General features: G+C 41.1%; 1 protein-coding gene across 1 annotated transcript in view; it reads right to left on the reverse strand.

Moving 5' to 3' along the window:
- Positions 1 to 1,562: 1,562 nt before the first annotated feature.
- Positions 1,563 to 15,078, reverse strand: part of VIRMA (vir like m6A methyltransferase associated) — a 28,455-nt gene continuing 14,939 nt past the window's right edge. Inside the window, exons 14-24 of the mRNA XM_074145310.1 lie at positions 14,544 to 14,779; positions 13,509 to 13,761; positions 11,714 to 11,931; positions 10,325 to 10,457; positions 9,580 to 9,732; positions 7,492 to 7,652; positions 7,150 to 7,246; positions 5,726 to 5,892; positions 5,232 to 5,563; positions 4,243 to 4,386; positions 1,563 to 3,772 (exon numbers count right to left, since the gene is read on the reverse strand). Of these exons, the coding sequence (XP_074001411.1) occupies positions 3,615 to 3,772; positions 4,243 to 4,386; positions 5,232 to 5,563; positions 5,726 to 5,892; positions 7,150 to 7,246; positions 7,492 to 7,652; positions 9,580 to 9,732; positions 10,325 to 10,457; positions 11,714 to 11,931; positions 13,509 to 13,761; positions 14,544 to 14,779 (2,052 nt within the window). The 3' untranslated portion in view covers positions 1,563 to 3,614. The remainder of the gene's footprint in view (positions 3,773 to 4,242; positions 4,387 to 5,231; positions 5,564 to 5,725; positions 5,893 to 7,149; positions 7,247 to 7,491; positions 7,653 to 9,579; positions 9,733 to 10,324; positions 10,458 to 11,713; positions 11,932 to 13,508; positions 13,762 to 14,543; positions 14,780 to 15,078) is intronic.

Genomic DNA, 15,078 nt, shown 5'->3' on the forward strand with positions numbered 1-15,078 from the left:
ATTTTTCTCCTGCCTCGCAGAGGGGAGTTTCTGACTGGGACGAGCAGCTGTTTTGAAGGCAGAGGCTAGGAAAAGTTGGAACCTCCTGGACTATGAGAGTACAACACTCCAGCCCTGCACAGGCAGCAGGATAATGAACTGGCAAGAAGGGAAAAATTAATTCACTCTCTATCAACTGAAGGGATCTCATCCCTGATGCAGGTTTTCCATAGCCACTGCAGGAGCCCACATGGGATATGAACATGTAAGAACAGGAAACAAGAGCGTTGTCCAGAAGCTGTAGTAATCTAGGAATGCATTTGCTTCAACGTGAGCCATCTGGGCACAGGGCACTTCAGAGCACGGAGTTCTGCACGCAGTCCTCTGCATGACCCGTCTCCAGCATATTCTCCTACCCCATGGGAGGAGTTCCTCAGCAGGGTAAGAAAAGGCTGAAAGCTTCCATGTCACAAGGAGCCAGAGCAGCGCAACAGATTGCAGATCCCTGCTTATACCCACCCAGCTGCAGCTGGCCTTCAGCCAGTACAGAATAATAGACTGCATAGAAACATAGGATTCCCAGGGTTGGAAGGGACCTTTCAGATCATCAAGTCCAACCATTAACGTAACACCACCAAGTCCACCACTAAACCAGGTCCCTCAGCACCACGTCTACCCGGCTTTTCAATACCTCCAGGGATGGACTCGACCACTTCCCTGGGCAGCCTGTTCCAATACTTGACAATCTTTTCCATGAAGAAATTTTTCCTAATATCCAATCTGAACATCCCCTGGTGGAACTTGAGCCTGTTTCCTCTTGTCCTGTTGCTTGTTATTCAGGAGAAGAGACCGACCCCCACCTCACTACAACCTCCTTCCAGGTAGTTGTAGACAGCGACAAAGGCAGCGAGTGCTGCTAAAAATTTTGCAAGTAAGAAAAAAAAAAAAAAACAAAACAAGCGCACACAACTTCTCTCACCCTCATCCTCTCACCCTCATCACCTCTCACCCTCCCAGACACAAACTACCCCTTGGTCTGTCCGTTAACTCGTCGTGCGCCGAACCAAGCCAATTCTTCCACATCTCAGCTAGAGGCGCAGCCTTTGTTAAAGGTTGTCTCCTTTTCTTACGCACGCTGTCCCTGTGCCCAGCCGGGGGACATGAGGAGGGAGAACCGTGGCGCTGTGTCCCCGTCGTGCCCTGCTCGCTCCTCCCGAGTCTTCGTTCCTCAGGCGAGCTCGTGATTCACCAAGCAGTAACGCAGACATCGGCGTTAGCCGCCTCCAACGTTCTGGTGCTCCAGTCAGGAAACAAAACTTGGACATTTCTTTCCGCGCAGAGTATAAAAAGCAAAATTCAATGCTTAAAGTGTTATTCACTACGGTAGGAAGCCAGCTGAAAAGAGCAAACCAAAGAACTCCCGAGTTTTAAACAGCATTATTTAAAGCTGAGTATGTCCAGGAAAGGAACAACTTTGCACTGAAGGGTCACAGAACAAAACCTCATTTTTAAAAAACCAAACATGATAGACATAGACTTCTTTTTCAAGTTTAAATTTACGGCGCTTCCATACATCAAACAATTTAACCGACCCTTTATTTCCTCCTAGTTTGAAAATGATTAGTGTGACATGCCATATATTTGAAACTTTCAGGAACCAGTACGGAATATTTACATATTTATTCCATGCTCGACACTTTTCTTTACTTTTCATTTCAAATTCCCTGACAGAAAGCAAATTATTCATATCCCTGCTAGTTTCCAACACAGTAAAGTTTCTAAAAAAATAAAACAACCTTAAACACATGGTCTAAAGGAGCTGGTCAGCTTTAAAAATATTTATGGAGTGCTCCTTAAAAAAATAGCATTAATACCTGTAATGCCTGTGAGATCTCCACCCATTTTAGTCATTACAATTGCATCATTAGTAAAATTACATCCACCTTTGATTTTGCCATTCCGAGAATCGTTTGGCTTCCAATCCAAATCTTTGTTGGTGTTATTTTACACAATGTTAAGACGCGTACCTTTGCGAACCGATACTATTCCCTTTAACCGCCCCCGGTCAATGAACCACTTTCACAGGTCGCACGGCTTGACTTTGCCCCAAGCGATCACCTTTCCACCAGCGGGACACTGCCTCGGTCTCCAGACAGAGCAAGTACACATAATAGGGGCCAGGCCTTCTGTGGTTCAAATCAAAACCTACATAATTTAGCGAGGCAGTATAAAGCTAAAAAAAAAATTTCAATTTAAAGTATTATCATACTCTAGAAACACTTAAGATAGGGTGTTAAAGGCAGACGAGCTGTCCAAATTAAGATTACGTAAAACAAGAACACTATATCTGGGCCTTACTTAAGTAGATGAAGACCCCTCTATAGCACTTTTGTAATGTCAAGAGACCAAAGCCTAAGTGAAAATCGAGCTCAGCTAAGTCTGACAGTGGAGCTCATTTGTAAAGATTGTACACGGCCTTTAGAAAAAGCTACCACTCCTCACTCCATCCAAAAATGCAATAAAAGGCTATTGAGAATCGATATGAAATCCCATGGAGCCCAAAGGAATGCAAACATGTAAAAATCTCACTTCAATCACATTGAATTCAATACGAAAATAAGTTTTGAGTAGTGGTAACATTTCTTTACGAATTCCTACTTCTCAAAGTTTTTCTTTTCGCACTGTTATCTCAGTCTAATTACAGAAACAAAGATCCAAACCCTCTATTCCAAGGGAAGGTTTAGCCCGAGTGCTTCACTCCGTGGCTGTTCAGTTTATCCACCCGTCTGTACGGCCTCTCCTCGACCACGGCACAGGCAGCAGAGAGACAGGCGGCTCCTTAACCCCGGGCTCTCTAAGGGTACCGGTTATCTCGCCTTTTCACTTCAAAGCACGCTCTGTTTTCCAATGCAGTAACTCTCCTAATGCATGAGCCGGAGTGGGAAAGCAAATGCTAGAACGTTCTCTTGTTCTCCCTGAAGTCAACGGCAGATTTTTTACTAAAATTTTAACAGGTGGGGGTTCTTACTTGAGCGTCTAATCACATTACAAGACATGTACAATAAAACCTACAGAAATCACGTTTACATTTGTGTTCTTTCACAGATCAATTCATTTCAGTCAATCTTCTATCACCTGCTACTTCCAACTGCTGTCAGATGGACCTCATTCATTAGGAACTCAGACTGGCTGAACAAAAGAAAAAAAGGGCTCTAAACCTGAGAGAAAAAACCTAAAATTGCCTTACGTGTATATATATTTTTAATTTTCTTGCAGTAATAAGTCACACACAAAACACCTGTACCTTTCTTTTGGCACAAAGAATATTTTAGAAGTCCTTCAAGTCTTAACTCAAAGAGGTTCTTGACTGAGTATTGTCTACTGAAGTCCAAGAAAAAACGAAAACATTCTTTCAAAATGAACAAAAAAAAAAATTTACAATTGTACACAAAAAAGTCTTGAATTTTATTGAAATTTCAAGTCTTGTATCAAACAAAAACTTTTCTTCAGACAAAAATATTCTCTTGGTGTCCTCCAGATCCCAGTAACTCTGAATTGGTCCTTTAGTGCCGCCGTTTTTTCTTTGTCATCTTCACAGAAGTCCCCATGGTTGGGCTGTTCCATTAGGTCTCATTTTATCGTGTGAAGGAACGTACATGGCGACCTCTTCCACTGCCTCCACTAACAAACTTTCCTCTCGAGCCACCACTGCTACTACTATTAGCACTTGTCCAAGACGGTCCAATTCCTCCCCGGCCTCTGGAAGCACGATCGCGAGGACTCGGTCGGTAGCCTTAAAGCAAAGAAAAGTATACTCAGTTGGAAAAAAAAAAAAAAAAAAAAAAAAAGAAGCCCTAGGCGTAGCAGCTGCTGCGAAAGCATAAGAAACAAAAACCAGATGAGACACAAACCGGGTCTGCTTGTTTGCTCCTTTTAATTTTCACTTTGCTTTTAGGCAAGCATTTTTGCTTGGATCGCCTCTCTAATTACCATGTAGGTTCGAAGACAACTGAATTGCAAAAATCTGAATGCAAAATTAAGATTCTGCGATCAAGTGTTCAATTCAGCAAGTTTTATGGATTACAGGGCAGTTCGCACGAAAGCGTGTATTTGACACAGTCTCAGTGACAACTGTTCATATATGCTTAAAACATTTGCTGAATTTCAAGGTGTTTGCAGCATCCTTGCATGGTTTCATTTGTAAAGCGAAAATGAAATTCAAGGAATTCTCTATAGTTCGATGCCCATATGAATACCATGTACCTGCTGAACTTAATGGTCTCAATGGTGGCAGTGGACCCCTGTTAAAATTGCTTTGACCACCTCTACTGTCATTATAGGTTCCCCTGGGCGTGCTCTGGGCACTCCAACTTGAGCCTCGAGCGCCTTCACGACGACTGTAATTTCCTAGACGGGGGGGAGAAAAACACACTTGAGCAAACATCACTTATTTTTTTTTTTTTCCACAATATTCAGAGTGCTAAACAGAATATTTACATAATTCAAATAGATAAAGCTACTCTGCAGCAACATACCCTCAAGTATTCTAATTCAAAGTTACTGTATTATAGACAGAATCAGGGGAAAATATCTGTTTTTCAGGCATGAATTCAAGTTCAAAAGAATTCACATTATCTAGTGTATTAAGACAGACTCCTATACTTTAAGGTTTCGTGGTAAAGTAAACCCTGGTACTTATAACTTGACTAAATGGAAGTACTTTCTCTTTCTACTGTACAAGGATTTGCCCTAATTATGGGATTGGAAGGGGAAGGAATGCAACCTCATCTTCACATATGAAACTTAACACTCCAGCTAAAAAATCTCCAGGTTCGCCGAAAATTCCGTCTTATTCTTGTCAGGATCTTCCATCCTTTAATTCAAAAGCCTCATTTAAACCCAGAGATGTATTGTGATGCTTGATTTCAGGAACTACCACGTCACAAATGGTAGAGAGGGCTTTTTGTTTTTCTGACCACATCTCTGAAGCATTCCAACAGTTGCTAAAAGGAAACAGCTAACTGCTTTTGTAAAAGAGCGGAAGGAAGAGAGAGGCAACACAGGAGCCGGCAGCCTTGTTTCCATTCCGCAGCACTCAAGAGAACCTTTTCTGGTGTTTAACAACTTATTTCAACACCTCTGCTTCGGGAACATCTCACACCAGGGCGACTAACTGCTAGTACACCGGGTTAGTATCACTGAAGCATTTTTAGCATTCATTTACTCCAATTCTAATACAGGAAACAACATACCTTTTGAAGCAGGTGGCGTAAAGAACCTGTTCTGACTGTGAAAAGCTCCTCGTCCTCCACGATTCCCTGAGAACCCACCACGTGACGAAATCTTCTGTGACACTTTTGGTGGCCTTTTGGCTGGTGGTATCCCATCTGGAGCAACCACTTCTTTGCTCTCTGCAGCGACGAAGTCATCCACGTGCATGGAGGGCGGCCGGCTCGTATTCTGTTTCCTCTGACGGAAGATATCGTGTGGTCGAATTCCTTGTCCAAATCCTCCCCTGCCTCTTCCTCTTGGTGGTGGCACAACATGAGCTCTCTTTGCAGGTTCTATGTACTCAGATTTTCCGCTGTCATGACAAACCATGATTTATTTGGTTAATGTAAAAATGTATTCATACTGAAGGTTCAGGCGTTCTCCATATTGAAGATGCAGTTTGAAAGGTATTTGACATTTTGAGAATATACAGATCAGTGCTGAACACACTGTTTACTCGTTAAACTCATCTTACCTGGAAGTTATGAAGGTCTCATGCTTGTGCTTGCCGAGTTTGAACCCTTTCGTGGTTTTTGTGCGGCCAGGAGATGATGGTTCTGACAAAAATGACCTCTCCAGTTCAGCTTGCAAGTCAAAGTCACTGCAGCCCTTCTCTGACAGTTCAATTAAGTCAACTTTTACCTGCAATGACAGAGCTTAGTTTTATCACAACAATCATTACTAACACCTCTGAAGAAGAAAACATGCTGCACCAGGATGGAAGAGTCAGCTAGGGTCACAGAAACACATGAGGTTGGAAGGGACCTCTGGAGATCATTTAGTCCAACCCCCCCTGCCAAAGCAGGTCCACCCAGAGCAGGTTGCACAGGAACTTGTCCAGGTGGGTTTTGAATGTCTCCAGAGAAGGAGACTCCACCACCTCCCTGGGCAGCCTATATGGGTCCTTCTACTGGAGCAAAAATGCTCCATCCTCTACCTTTTAACGCAGTTGTGTGGCTCAAAACAAAAAGCAGCAGTAGCAAAAAAAAAAAAAAAAAAAAAAAAAAAAGAAAAGCAGCGCTGCAGCAAAATTGTCTTGATGGTTTTGAATCTCAACAAAGTCAAGGGCACAGCTTTCAACTATGAACACACCTGTCTTGTCCCTAACTGACCTACAGTGAGGCGCTCTTTTGCTTAAGCTACAGCCTTACAAATTTATTAATGCTGCTTTTATACAGGAAACAACAGAAGAAAGAAAATAAAAGAAGAAGAAATTAAAACACAAGTATCCTTGCATGTAAATTAAAAGAGAGTAAAATTAAAAAAAAAAATGTGAAGGCAATGAAGTCAACAGAAACTGGTTATGTCTTTATGTGAGAAACTGTCAATTGTTTAGTTAAAAAAATGTTATTGTCTATTTCTCAAAATGACATTTACAGTTTACATTATGAAAATCAAGTTTCAAATACTGTGAAAAGTTTTTGTGCAAGTAGCTTCATTTACTACTGCCATTTTTTCTATTTTTGTCACATCAGAGCAAAGATTTAAAATTTAAAAAAGTTTAAAAAGTGTAGCTACCAGGCTCTTTGGCTATTACTGCAATGACAGAAGACAAGCACGGAAAAGAAAATCACACTCTTTGTCTACCTTTAACACAAACTGCTGAAGAGCCCCAGAAGCAATGCAAAAGCAGGTTAGCACTGACACAGCAACGGTTCCTCTAAAGGAAGGAATTCTGCATGAGAGCACTGAGAAGGTGCCAATTTTGTGGCTGCTTCTGAGTGAACCTGAAGGCATTTGATAACAACCTTTAACAAATGCCAACCCCGATATCCAGCTCAATTTACAAGAGTGAGCTCAAGAAAACAAACTGTTTGGCCATCTGAATTTCTGATGCTACTAGCTCGGGTGAACCTGCATTTTTAAATCCACTTCAGTTATGTTAATGAAGCCTTTTACCATATCCAGATCAGTGTCTATTTCTTCAGCCTGAAAGGGTGAGAACCACATGGACTTCAGCTGGTCATCCATCACGTCTGCCAACATGTACGTAGTCCTGCAACAAAACAACGCCAATGCCTATTTGGTTATGAACTACAACTGCCAGCATACGCAGCGTTACAGAACCCGGGGTGAATGTTGCTGCTTTACCCTTAATAATTCCATGAAATTAAATACACTGGGACTAGTAGGTAGTAGCGACAACAGCACTGTTTAGATCTTGTTTGTAATATACTCGTGCATAAATTATTGCATTGTCCTAAGTAAACCACAAGTAGTGCGCTCACACAATCACGTTACCTGTTGTTAAACAAATTCTGAAGAGAGTCTGGTGCAGAAAGAATAGGCTCTACATCTTGGTCACTCAGTGGACAAGAGTCACCCGCCGATTCCAGCATCTGCCTCACTCCAACAATGTTGTCCAGTAAGGATTCAAGGCCATCATCTTCCTTAGAACGATCCTAAGTCAACACAGCACAAGTCAGAACTTCTTCCCCTCCGCAGAGAAGGAAATATGCTTTTGTTAATTAAAGAAAAAAAAAAAAGGGGAGGGGGGTTGGTGCCACACAAAACAGTCTATCCTTCCACAAATAGCGAAACTAAGACACCTGGCTACAAAAACACAGCAGAGAGCTCCTCAGTATGCTATAAAACAAACCATATTGCCACAGGCACATTCTAGTCTTTGTTTCCAGTTGATGCAATAACAACCGTAACAGAGTCCCAAAGAAAGCTTCGCCCCAGGTTTTAGTTCAGAAGCTCTCTACTAGAGCATTCCAGTGTCCTAAGTGTCTGCTATTTCTCCTCCAGCACACCTGTGGCTTTTAATCTTTTACCACAGATGTAGGCAGCCAGGGAAGGGACAAGAGGGAGTAAAGCTCTGGAAAGGCATTTGTGACCAACAGGCTGTGGAGCAGCTGTTTTATGGACTTCTATATTAGCCATTTACTGCACAGCTGCCATCAATTATGTAGGATTAGATTTGAATATTAGAGTTAAGTTTGCAATTAGAAGCACAGAAATGTAGGAGGCATTGAATTCTGCATGTTCTCTAGTCCAATTTCCCCCTGCTTGAAGCAGGACTATCATCAAAGCCAGATCAGGTGAGCCAGAACTTTATCTAGCTGCGTCTAAAAAAACAAAGCTCCAGTAACAGAGAGCACACAGCCACTCTGAGCAACCTGTTCCAGTGCTGCACTTCTCTCTCAGTGATTATTTTTTTTCCCTAATGTCCACCTGAACCTCTGAAGCCACAAATTGGGGCCATTGCCCCTTGTTTTATCATCTGGAGTTATCAAAAGGAATTTGATTCCACGACATTTGTTACTATCCCCCCGAACAGCTGTAAGTAGCTCTGAGATCGCTCCTTAGCCTCCTTCACCAGGCTAAACAAGCCCGGCTTCCTCCTCCTCTCTCTATAGCACACCTGCTCTAGGTCCCTGACTGCTCTGGTAGAACCCTCTTTAGTTTCCCTACACCTCTCTAGAACTGCTGAGAGGGCAAAGCTGGCCAAAGCTGACCACAGCACTACACATGACAGCTCACCAGCATCCTGTGGAGGGAGACAGTAAGGTCCCTCAATTTGCTGACCATGCTCCTTCAGGAATAGCTCAGAACACGGTCTGCCTTGTTTGTAGTGACCACACAGTGTTGGCCCATGTTCAGCCTAACCTCCACCATAACCACCTGGCCCTTTTCAGCCCAGCCCGCATCAAGGCATGGGGTTATCCTGCTCCCACAGCAGAACTTTGCGTTTTTCCTAGCGAACCACACAAGCTTTCTGCTAAATCAATCCTAACAAGTTTATTGAGGTCCCTCCGGATTGAGGCTTTGCTGTTTGTCACACTAGTCACTCCCCCAGCTTACTGCCATCCACAAACTTGCTGCAGATGTATCAACCATTCATGCCTCTGATGACAACATCCAACAACATCAGCCCCAGTACTGACTCCTGGGTATTCCACTTGTTACTAGTCACCAGTAACATCAAGCCACTGCTAAGCAGTGGTTCCTGATGGTTATTATATTAACAAGCTGCTTCACCACTATCCAAGTGCTCTCTGTTGTATGCATTCACTGCCTCTCATCACACAGTTAACTGCCTGTGTTCTTATGGTGTGCAAATACTCTCAGCCCAAGGGGATCCCAGCCCTACCTGAAACTTCTTAGCATTACAACACTACAAACAAAAAGTCAAAATCCATCCTGCATCAGAATAGGTGATTTTGGACTTCAGTATTAAAAAAAATAGTAACAGCTATTACCAACACCACAAGGTATGCCACAGGCTTGTGCACCCTTTTCATCAAGGAGGGATAGTCTATATTGTTTTAAAAACACGTTCAGATAAAAGACACAACATCAACTTGATGATTTAAATTCTTTTACCATAACATGTTTCTCCAGATCAAGCAGCAGGTTTTCTGGTGTTTCTTCTTTGTTCTGCAGTAGATGTTTTAACTCTGCAGTAGTTAGACCCAGCGTTCTGCCTGGATGAGATCCATCTGCTTCCATAAGGCTTCCGTCATCACCACAGCATCCCTGAAATATTTGACAAGTGGGAAATAAGTACACCTAAATATTCATTATACTTCTGGACTGCAAACCCCTTAGAATTCAAATGTACATCAGAGCAAATCTACCAAAGCAAGAGTAATCTCTTGATTTAAAAACATCTTATGCAAAATATTTTAATAAAGTACACTTCAATAGGCAAATTTGGATGCTGCATCAAAATGAATGCAATCCTTTCCTATATAAGCTGAGGCTTGTATCAAAGAATTAACTCATATTTTAGATTCCTTTCTACACTACATATCAATACAGCAATTCTCTAACAGGATGCCATGAATCTAAAACCTGGACACAACAGCATGCTATTCACTTAGGAAATCGGTATGAATCAATATGCCATTCTTCCTACTGAAAAACCCACTTATTTAGTAAACATACATTCTGCCCAGCTTTCACAGATTTCATTAAAAACTAAAGATGGCACTAACACTACTGATGGAAAAGCCTTACACAGCAATCAACTGCTTTCTGAAATAATTGTTACTGAACGTGTCTCTCACTGCAGATTTCACAGAAACGCAGCTGAGTTTGTCCAAGTATCCAATAAATGTTCACTTACCAGTGTCTCAGAGTTCAGAATCTGTCGCATAAAATCCAAAAAAGAAGAGGCCAGTTCACCTGTGTCTTTGCTAAAACTAGTTATCACTCGCTTTAATACCGTGTACAGAGCATTGCTGTGTTTTCTTAGAGCGCTGTTTTCACAATGAAAAGAGAGAAAATACTTTATTAGTGCATACATTGCAACCATTCCACTGTAACTTGTTGTAAGAAAACAACATATATGCAAAATAAATTTGGTAAATTCTACAATTATCAAGTTGAGTTTTGATTACGAAGCTGGAGTATTTTCAGTATTTTCTCTGTACTAGACTGTTGTCCTCACCGCAGCTGTCTGCAGATATTTCAGACTGCACGTACACAGCTATACCATACTACAGCAATACCTCTAAAACCTGGAAGAAATTACGTTTTTATCTTTGACAGAAAAGGGATAGGAATACAAAAATATTCGCTTGCACAAGGGCCTTATGTATAAAGCTGGATCATGTTGGCTGTTACAATTTCATTGCATCCCATGATGCCTAACTCCAGAACCAAACTGGAAAGGTAATCATCAACACAGAACTAGCAAGGCTGTGTACTGGAGCTGTCAACTGGACATACAGGATCGCAGAAACAACAGCATCTTTACCTGCTTATTTTTCATTTGCAGGTTGTATAGCTTCTTGCAGTCTGAGCAGCACAGTTCTGCAGCACTGCTTAGAAGAGTGTTTTGAACAAGTTTTTATTGACAAGGCTCTGTGAACTACCTTTTTCTCTTTGGGAACCTCACAACTTTCTTGCCTCTCTGCACCTCACCTTCAGTGGACAGAAACAGGTCCAAATACAGGACAAGGAATTCAGTGTCAAAACAACACAGTACTGTCCACTGTATATATTCTGTTCCAAAGGGACCGGAGTCAACAAAAGTAGTTTAAAAAAAAAAAAAAAAAACAGTCATCAGTTCAAAAGCCTTAATTACCTGGAGGTCAGAATACTCTGGGGAAGTGCAAACTGAATCCCCTCAAAATAGAGGGAATGACAAGACAGCTCTCCAACGTCCCAGACGAGAGCTCCAACTACTGAGTGACTCAAAAGGGAAGGACACAAGCAGTATATCTCATTCTAATCCTCCAGCCTTGAAGTGGGGAAATGGAGTGTAAAAACCCTTTTTCAATGCTTGCTTTGTTTCTTGGAAGAAAGTGCTCCCGTGTGCATACTGCAGAAATGATTCACAGGTAAAATCTCAAGTGAAGAAAGACCAAAACATTGATTCAAGCCCCAAAGGGAAATGAAAGTTCAGGTGCCTTATCCTCAGCATTTCCTACTAGATGAGTAGGAAATGATTTCACGCTGCAGAATTCTTTAAATAATTTTAAATAGTCAGCAATATCTTAAGACACCATACCTCTTTAAGTGATAGAAGCCATAGTCATGCTCTGTAAGGAACATCATTGTTCGGATACACGTCAGCAGACAAGTGTAACTGCTCTCAGAATTAGTTAATGTTTCCATCAGACAGTCACAAATTGAGGGCATCAGGTCTTTGCCTGGTAAGGAGTTGGAAAGCTGCTCTGATTCAGACACAGAGCCTTCTGACGAACTTGGTAAAATGAGTGCAATATCCTATAAAAAATGATTATTATACACATAGTAAAAAAGGCATCCTGTATACCAGCAAGAAGTATAAAACATACATTAAGTCAGAAGCACTAGGTTCTTTCACTACCCCTTTATCATCTTATTCCAGTATTTCAGTTATTACTGACCAGTAAAATACTAATCCAGAGTATCCTTTTTAATTTGGTTCTATTAAAAATCAGTAATGGTTGGTAACCCTTAAAAACATAAAAGCTTCAAAAGGTGAAATGTGACAGCAGAGCCAAACTAAAAGCCAAACACTGATTGGATAATACACATAGTTTCTTGCCTCAGTAGTCAAACTGTCTCTTAATCTCAAAACATTCATCAAAACACAAGGAGCAGCTGAGGTGATTTGGCTCGTTGAGCTTGGAGAAGAGAAGGCTGAGGGGTGACCTCATGGCAGCCTACAACTTCCCCAAGGGGAGCAGCGGAGAGGGAGGTGCTGATCTCCGCTCTCTGGTGACCAGCAACAGGACACGAGGAAATGGAATGAAGCTGCATCAGGGGAAGTTCAGGTTGGACATTAGGAAAAGGTCCTTCACTGAGAGGGTGGTCAGTCACTGGAACTGGCTCCCCAGGGAAGTGGCCATGACACCAAACCTGTCAGAGTTCATGGAGTGTCTGGATGACACTCTTAGTTATATGGTTAGTTTTAGGGAGTCCTGTGAGGAGCCAGGAGTTGGATTCAATGATCCTTATGGGTCTCTTCCAACTTGAGATATTCTATGACTCTACAGATCTATGGAAGTTAAGAGGCTGCAGACACCATCTAGGAAGTTTAAGATCTATTATTGGTCCCGCCACATTTTACATAAAATAAACCAAGACTGACTTTCACAATGAATTTTCATGGGCAAAGAGCTCTTTTTTATATGCAAATAGCTGATTAATCTCTACTGACCAACGATGCCCAAATGTCCTTTGCATAAGTGGGCAAGCACTAAAGCAAATAAATACATGCAACTAGTAAGGCGATTAATGACATGTAAATCTATGCATGGAACTAATGAGAAACTACCAGGGCTAGCCTATGAATCAGATTTCACATAACGTTTCTTACTTTGCTCTGGTAACTTATGCTTTGTTTTTTAATGGTGGAGTTTTATGGTAGCAGTGTATCCTATACATCTTTGTATTTGGAATGCATTTTTAAGAGGTTTCAGTTAGACAGCTAAGAGATACGTATTTATTCAATTGGGTAAAAGGTGAATAGCAACAAGTGAGGTTTTGCCAGTGGCCCATAGGGAGAAATGGCATCCCTCTCTCAGCTGAGGGGACAGTCAATCTTTGTGCCATTCAGGTTTGGGTCTCGAATGAGCTACCATAATAGTGCACATAATGCAAAAAAGATCATAAAACGAAAGGACTTACATTCAAGAGCAACAAGACAGAAAGTCTGCCAAAGCACCCAACCATACACATTTTTTTCTTTTTGTGTTTTAACAATGTTGATGGCTTTGGTTTTATATTTTGGAAAAAAAAAGCAGGCACCTAAGAAATAACCTCATTTAGTCTCCTACAATTATCAATACACATTATGCATTAAATATAGAAAATACCTGATCACAGAGGGACTGCAAAAGGGAAGTTACATATTCAGCGCACTGTTGATGAGTGACGTTGTCCCCAGCTGATCGCATCAAAGCCAAGAGCTCCTGGAAAACCTCTGCATACTTTTCATCACCTTTAGTAGTTCCACTGATAAGATGCAAAATAGCCAATTTACAAGCTTTATGTGAAGCCAGGGCATCCAGTAAAGCAAGCAACCGAGTGGTCTGTCCAGTATACTGCTTCTCTTTATCTTCTGTGCTGCTGAAAGGATATCAATGCACTTTGAAAAAGCTGTTTTAAAGTGATCAAGAAAACTATAAAAACAACCATGACAGGAGCCATGTAATTCTGCATTTTTTTAAAATAACACCAAATTTATGTACTTAAACTTACAGTTTCATTTACTTTTTGAAAACTGCTCAACTTTCACGAGATGACTTCTGGTTGCATCAAAAATTAAATAATCTACTATGCATTTAACATACTATAGGCATCTACTCGTATATGGATAAACATGCTTTAATACAAATAGCATCTAATTCTATGTGGATAATTATTCTTTTAAACAAACAATACTCATTGCTTCAAATCCCTCTGAATTTGTAGTATCCAACCTCCTCCAGCTTACAAACATTTATGCATTTTCCTGTTAGTATGCAAATCCCAGTCTAGCAAATTTTACTGGCCTACTTTTCTTCTTTATATCAGACAAGCCCCTTAGAAGCACTTTACAGACAAAATAAGGCTATGTAGGGACAGCCTGAAGAAAGTCTTCCTAGAATACTCCCCATAAACATACAAAAAACATACATAAAATCTGAAACCACAGTCTACATCAAAACTTAAAAATACGAGATGGTTCCTTGGCAACATTAAGCATTATCAGGACACAGTATATAGCACTGGACTGAGAATTCATTCTGTTCATAATGTGATGAACTGAAATTTCTGAAAATACTTTCTTTCTGCTATACCTTCTACACAGAACCAAGGTGAATTTAATAGTTTGTTAAAGAAATCTTTGCAACAGAAAACAAAGATACCTTTGTAGGTCTTCTACAATCAGATCCAATACGGTCCTCATGATAAGAAGCGCAGTAGGCGAAGCCAAGTCACACAACTGTACACAAATACGTCGCAACATATGCTGAATGGGCTGGCAAGATGAACCAGAGAAAGATCGAACTATCTCTTGGATCAGTTTGGCTTGAACATGAAGATGCATACTCCACAGCTTCCTGGTGTTGAGTGCCACTGAAATATCATGTGGTTCGATTACCTGCAGGAACAGAAGGACAGGAAGTTTCTCCTTTGTACTTTTATCACAAAACCTGAATTCTACCACAAGGTCTAAAAACAAAGACCAAATGCTAGTCATCAAAAGCACGCAATGTCAATTTATTTATTATCACTGAATGACAGGGCACCACTCCAGCATATCAGGTATGCCTTTGAGAGCATGGGTTGTCGCACACCTTTTATGCTTACTTATTAAAGATCACAAGCCTTAATATACCAAGAATTTGGTATTCAGGGTTAAATTCAAAGGCTTCGTAGACAGCCATTTAAGTAACAGAA

Source organism: Numenius arquata, chromosome 3 (assembly GCF_964106895.1).
Source record: "Numenius arquata chromosome 3, bNumArq3.hap1.1, whole genome shotgun sequence".
Taxonomy (NCBI): Eukaryota; Metazoa; Chordata; class Aves; order Charadriiformes; family Scolopacidae; genus Numenius; species Numenius arquata.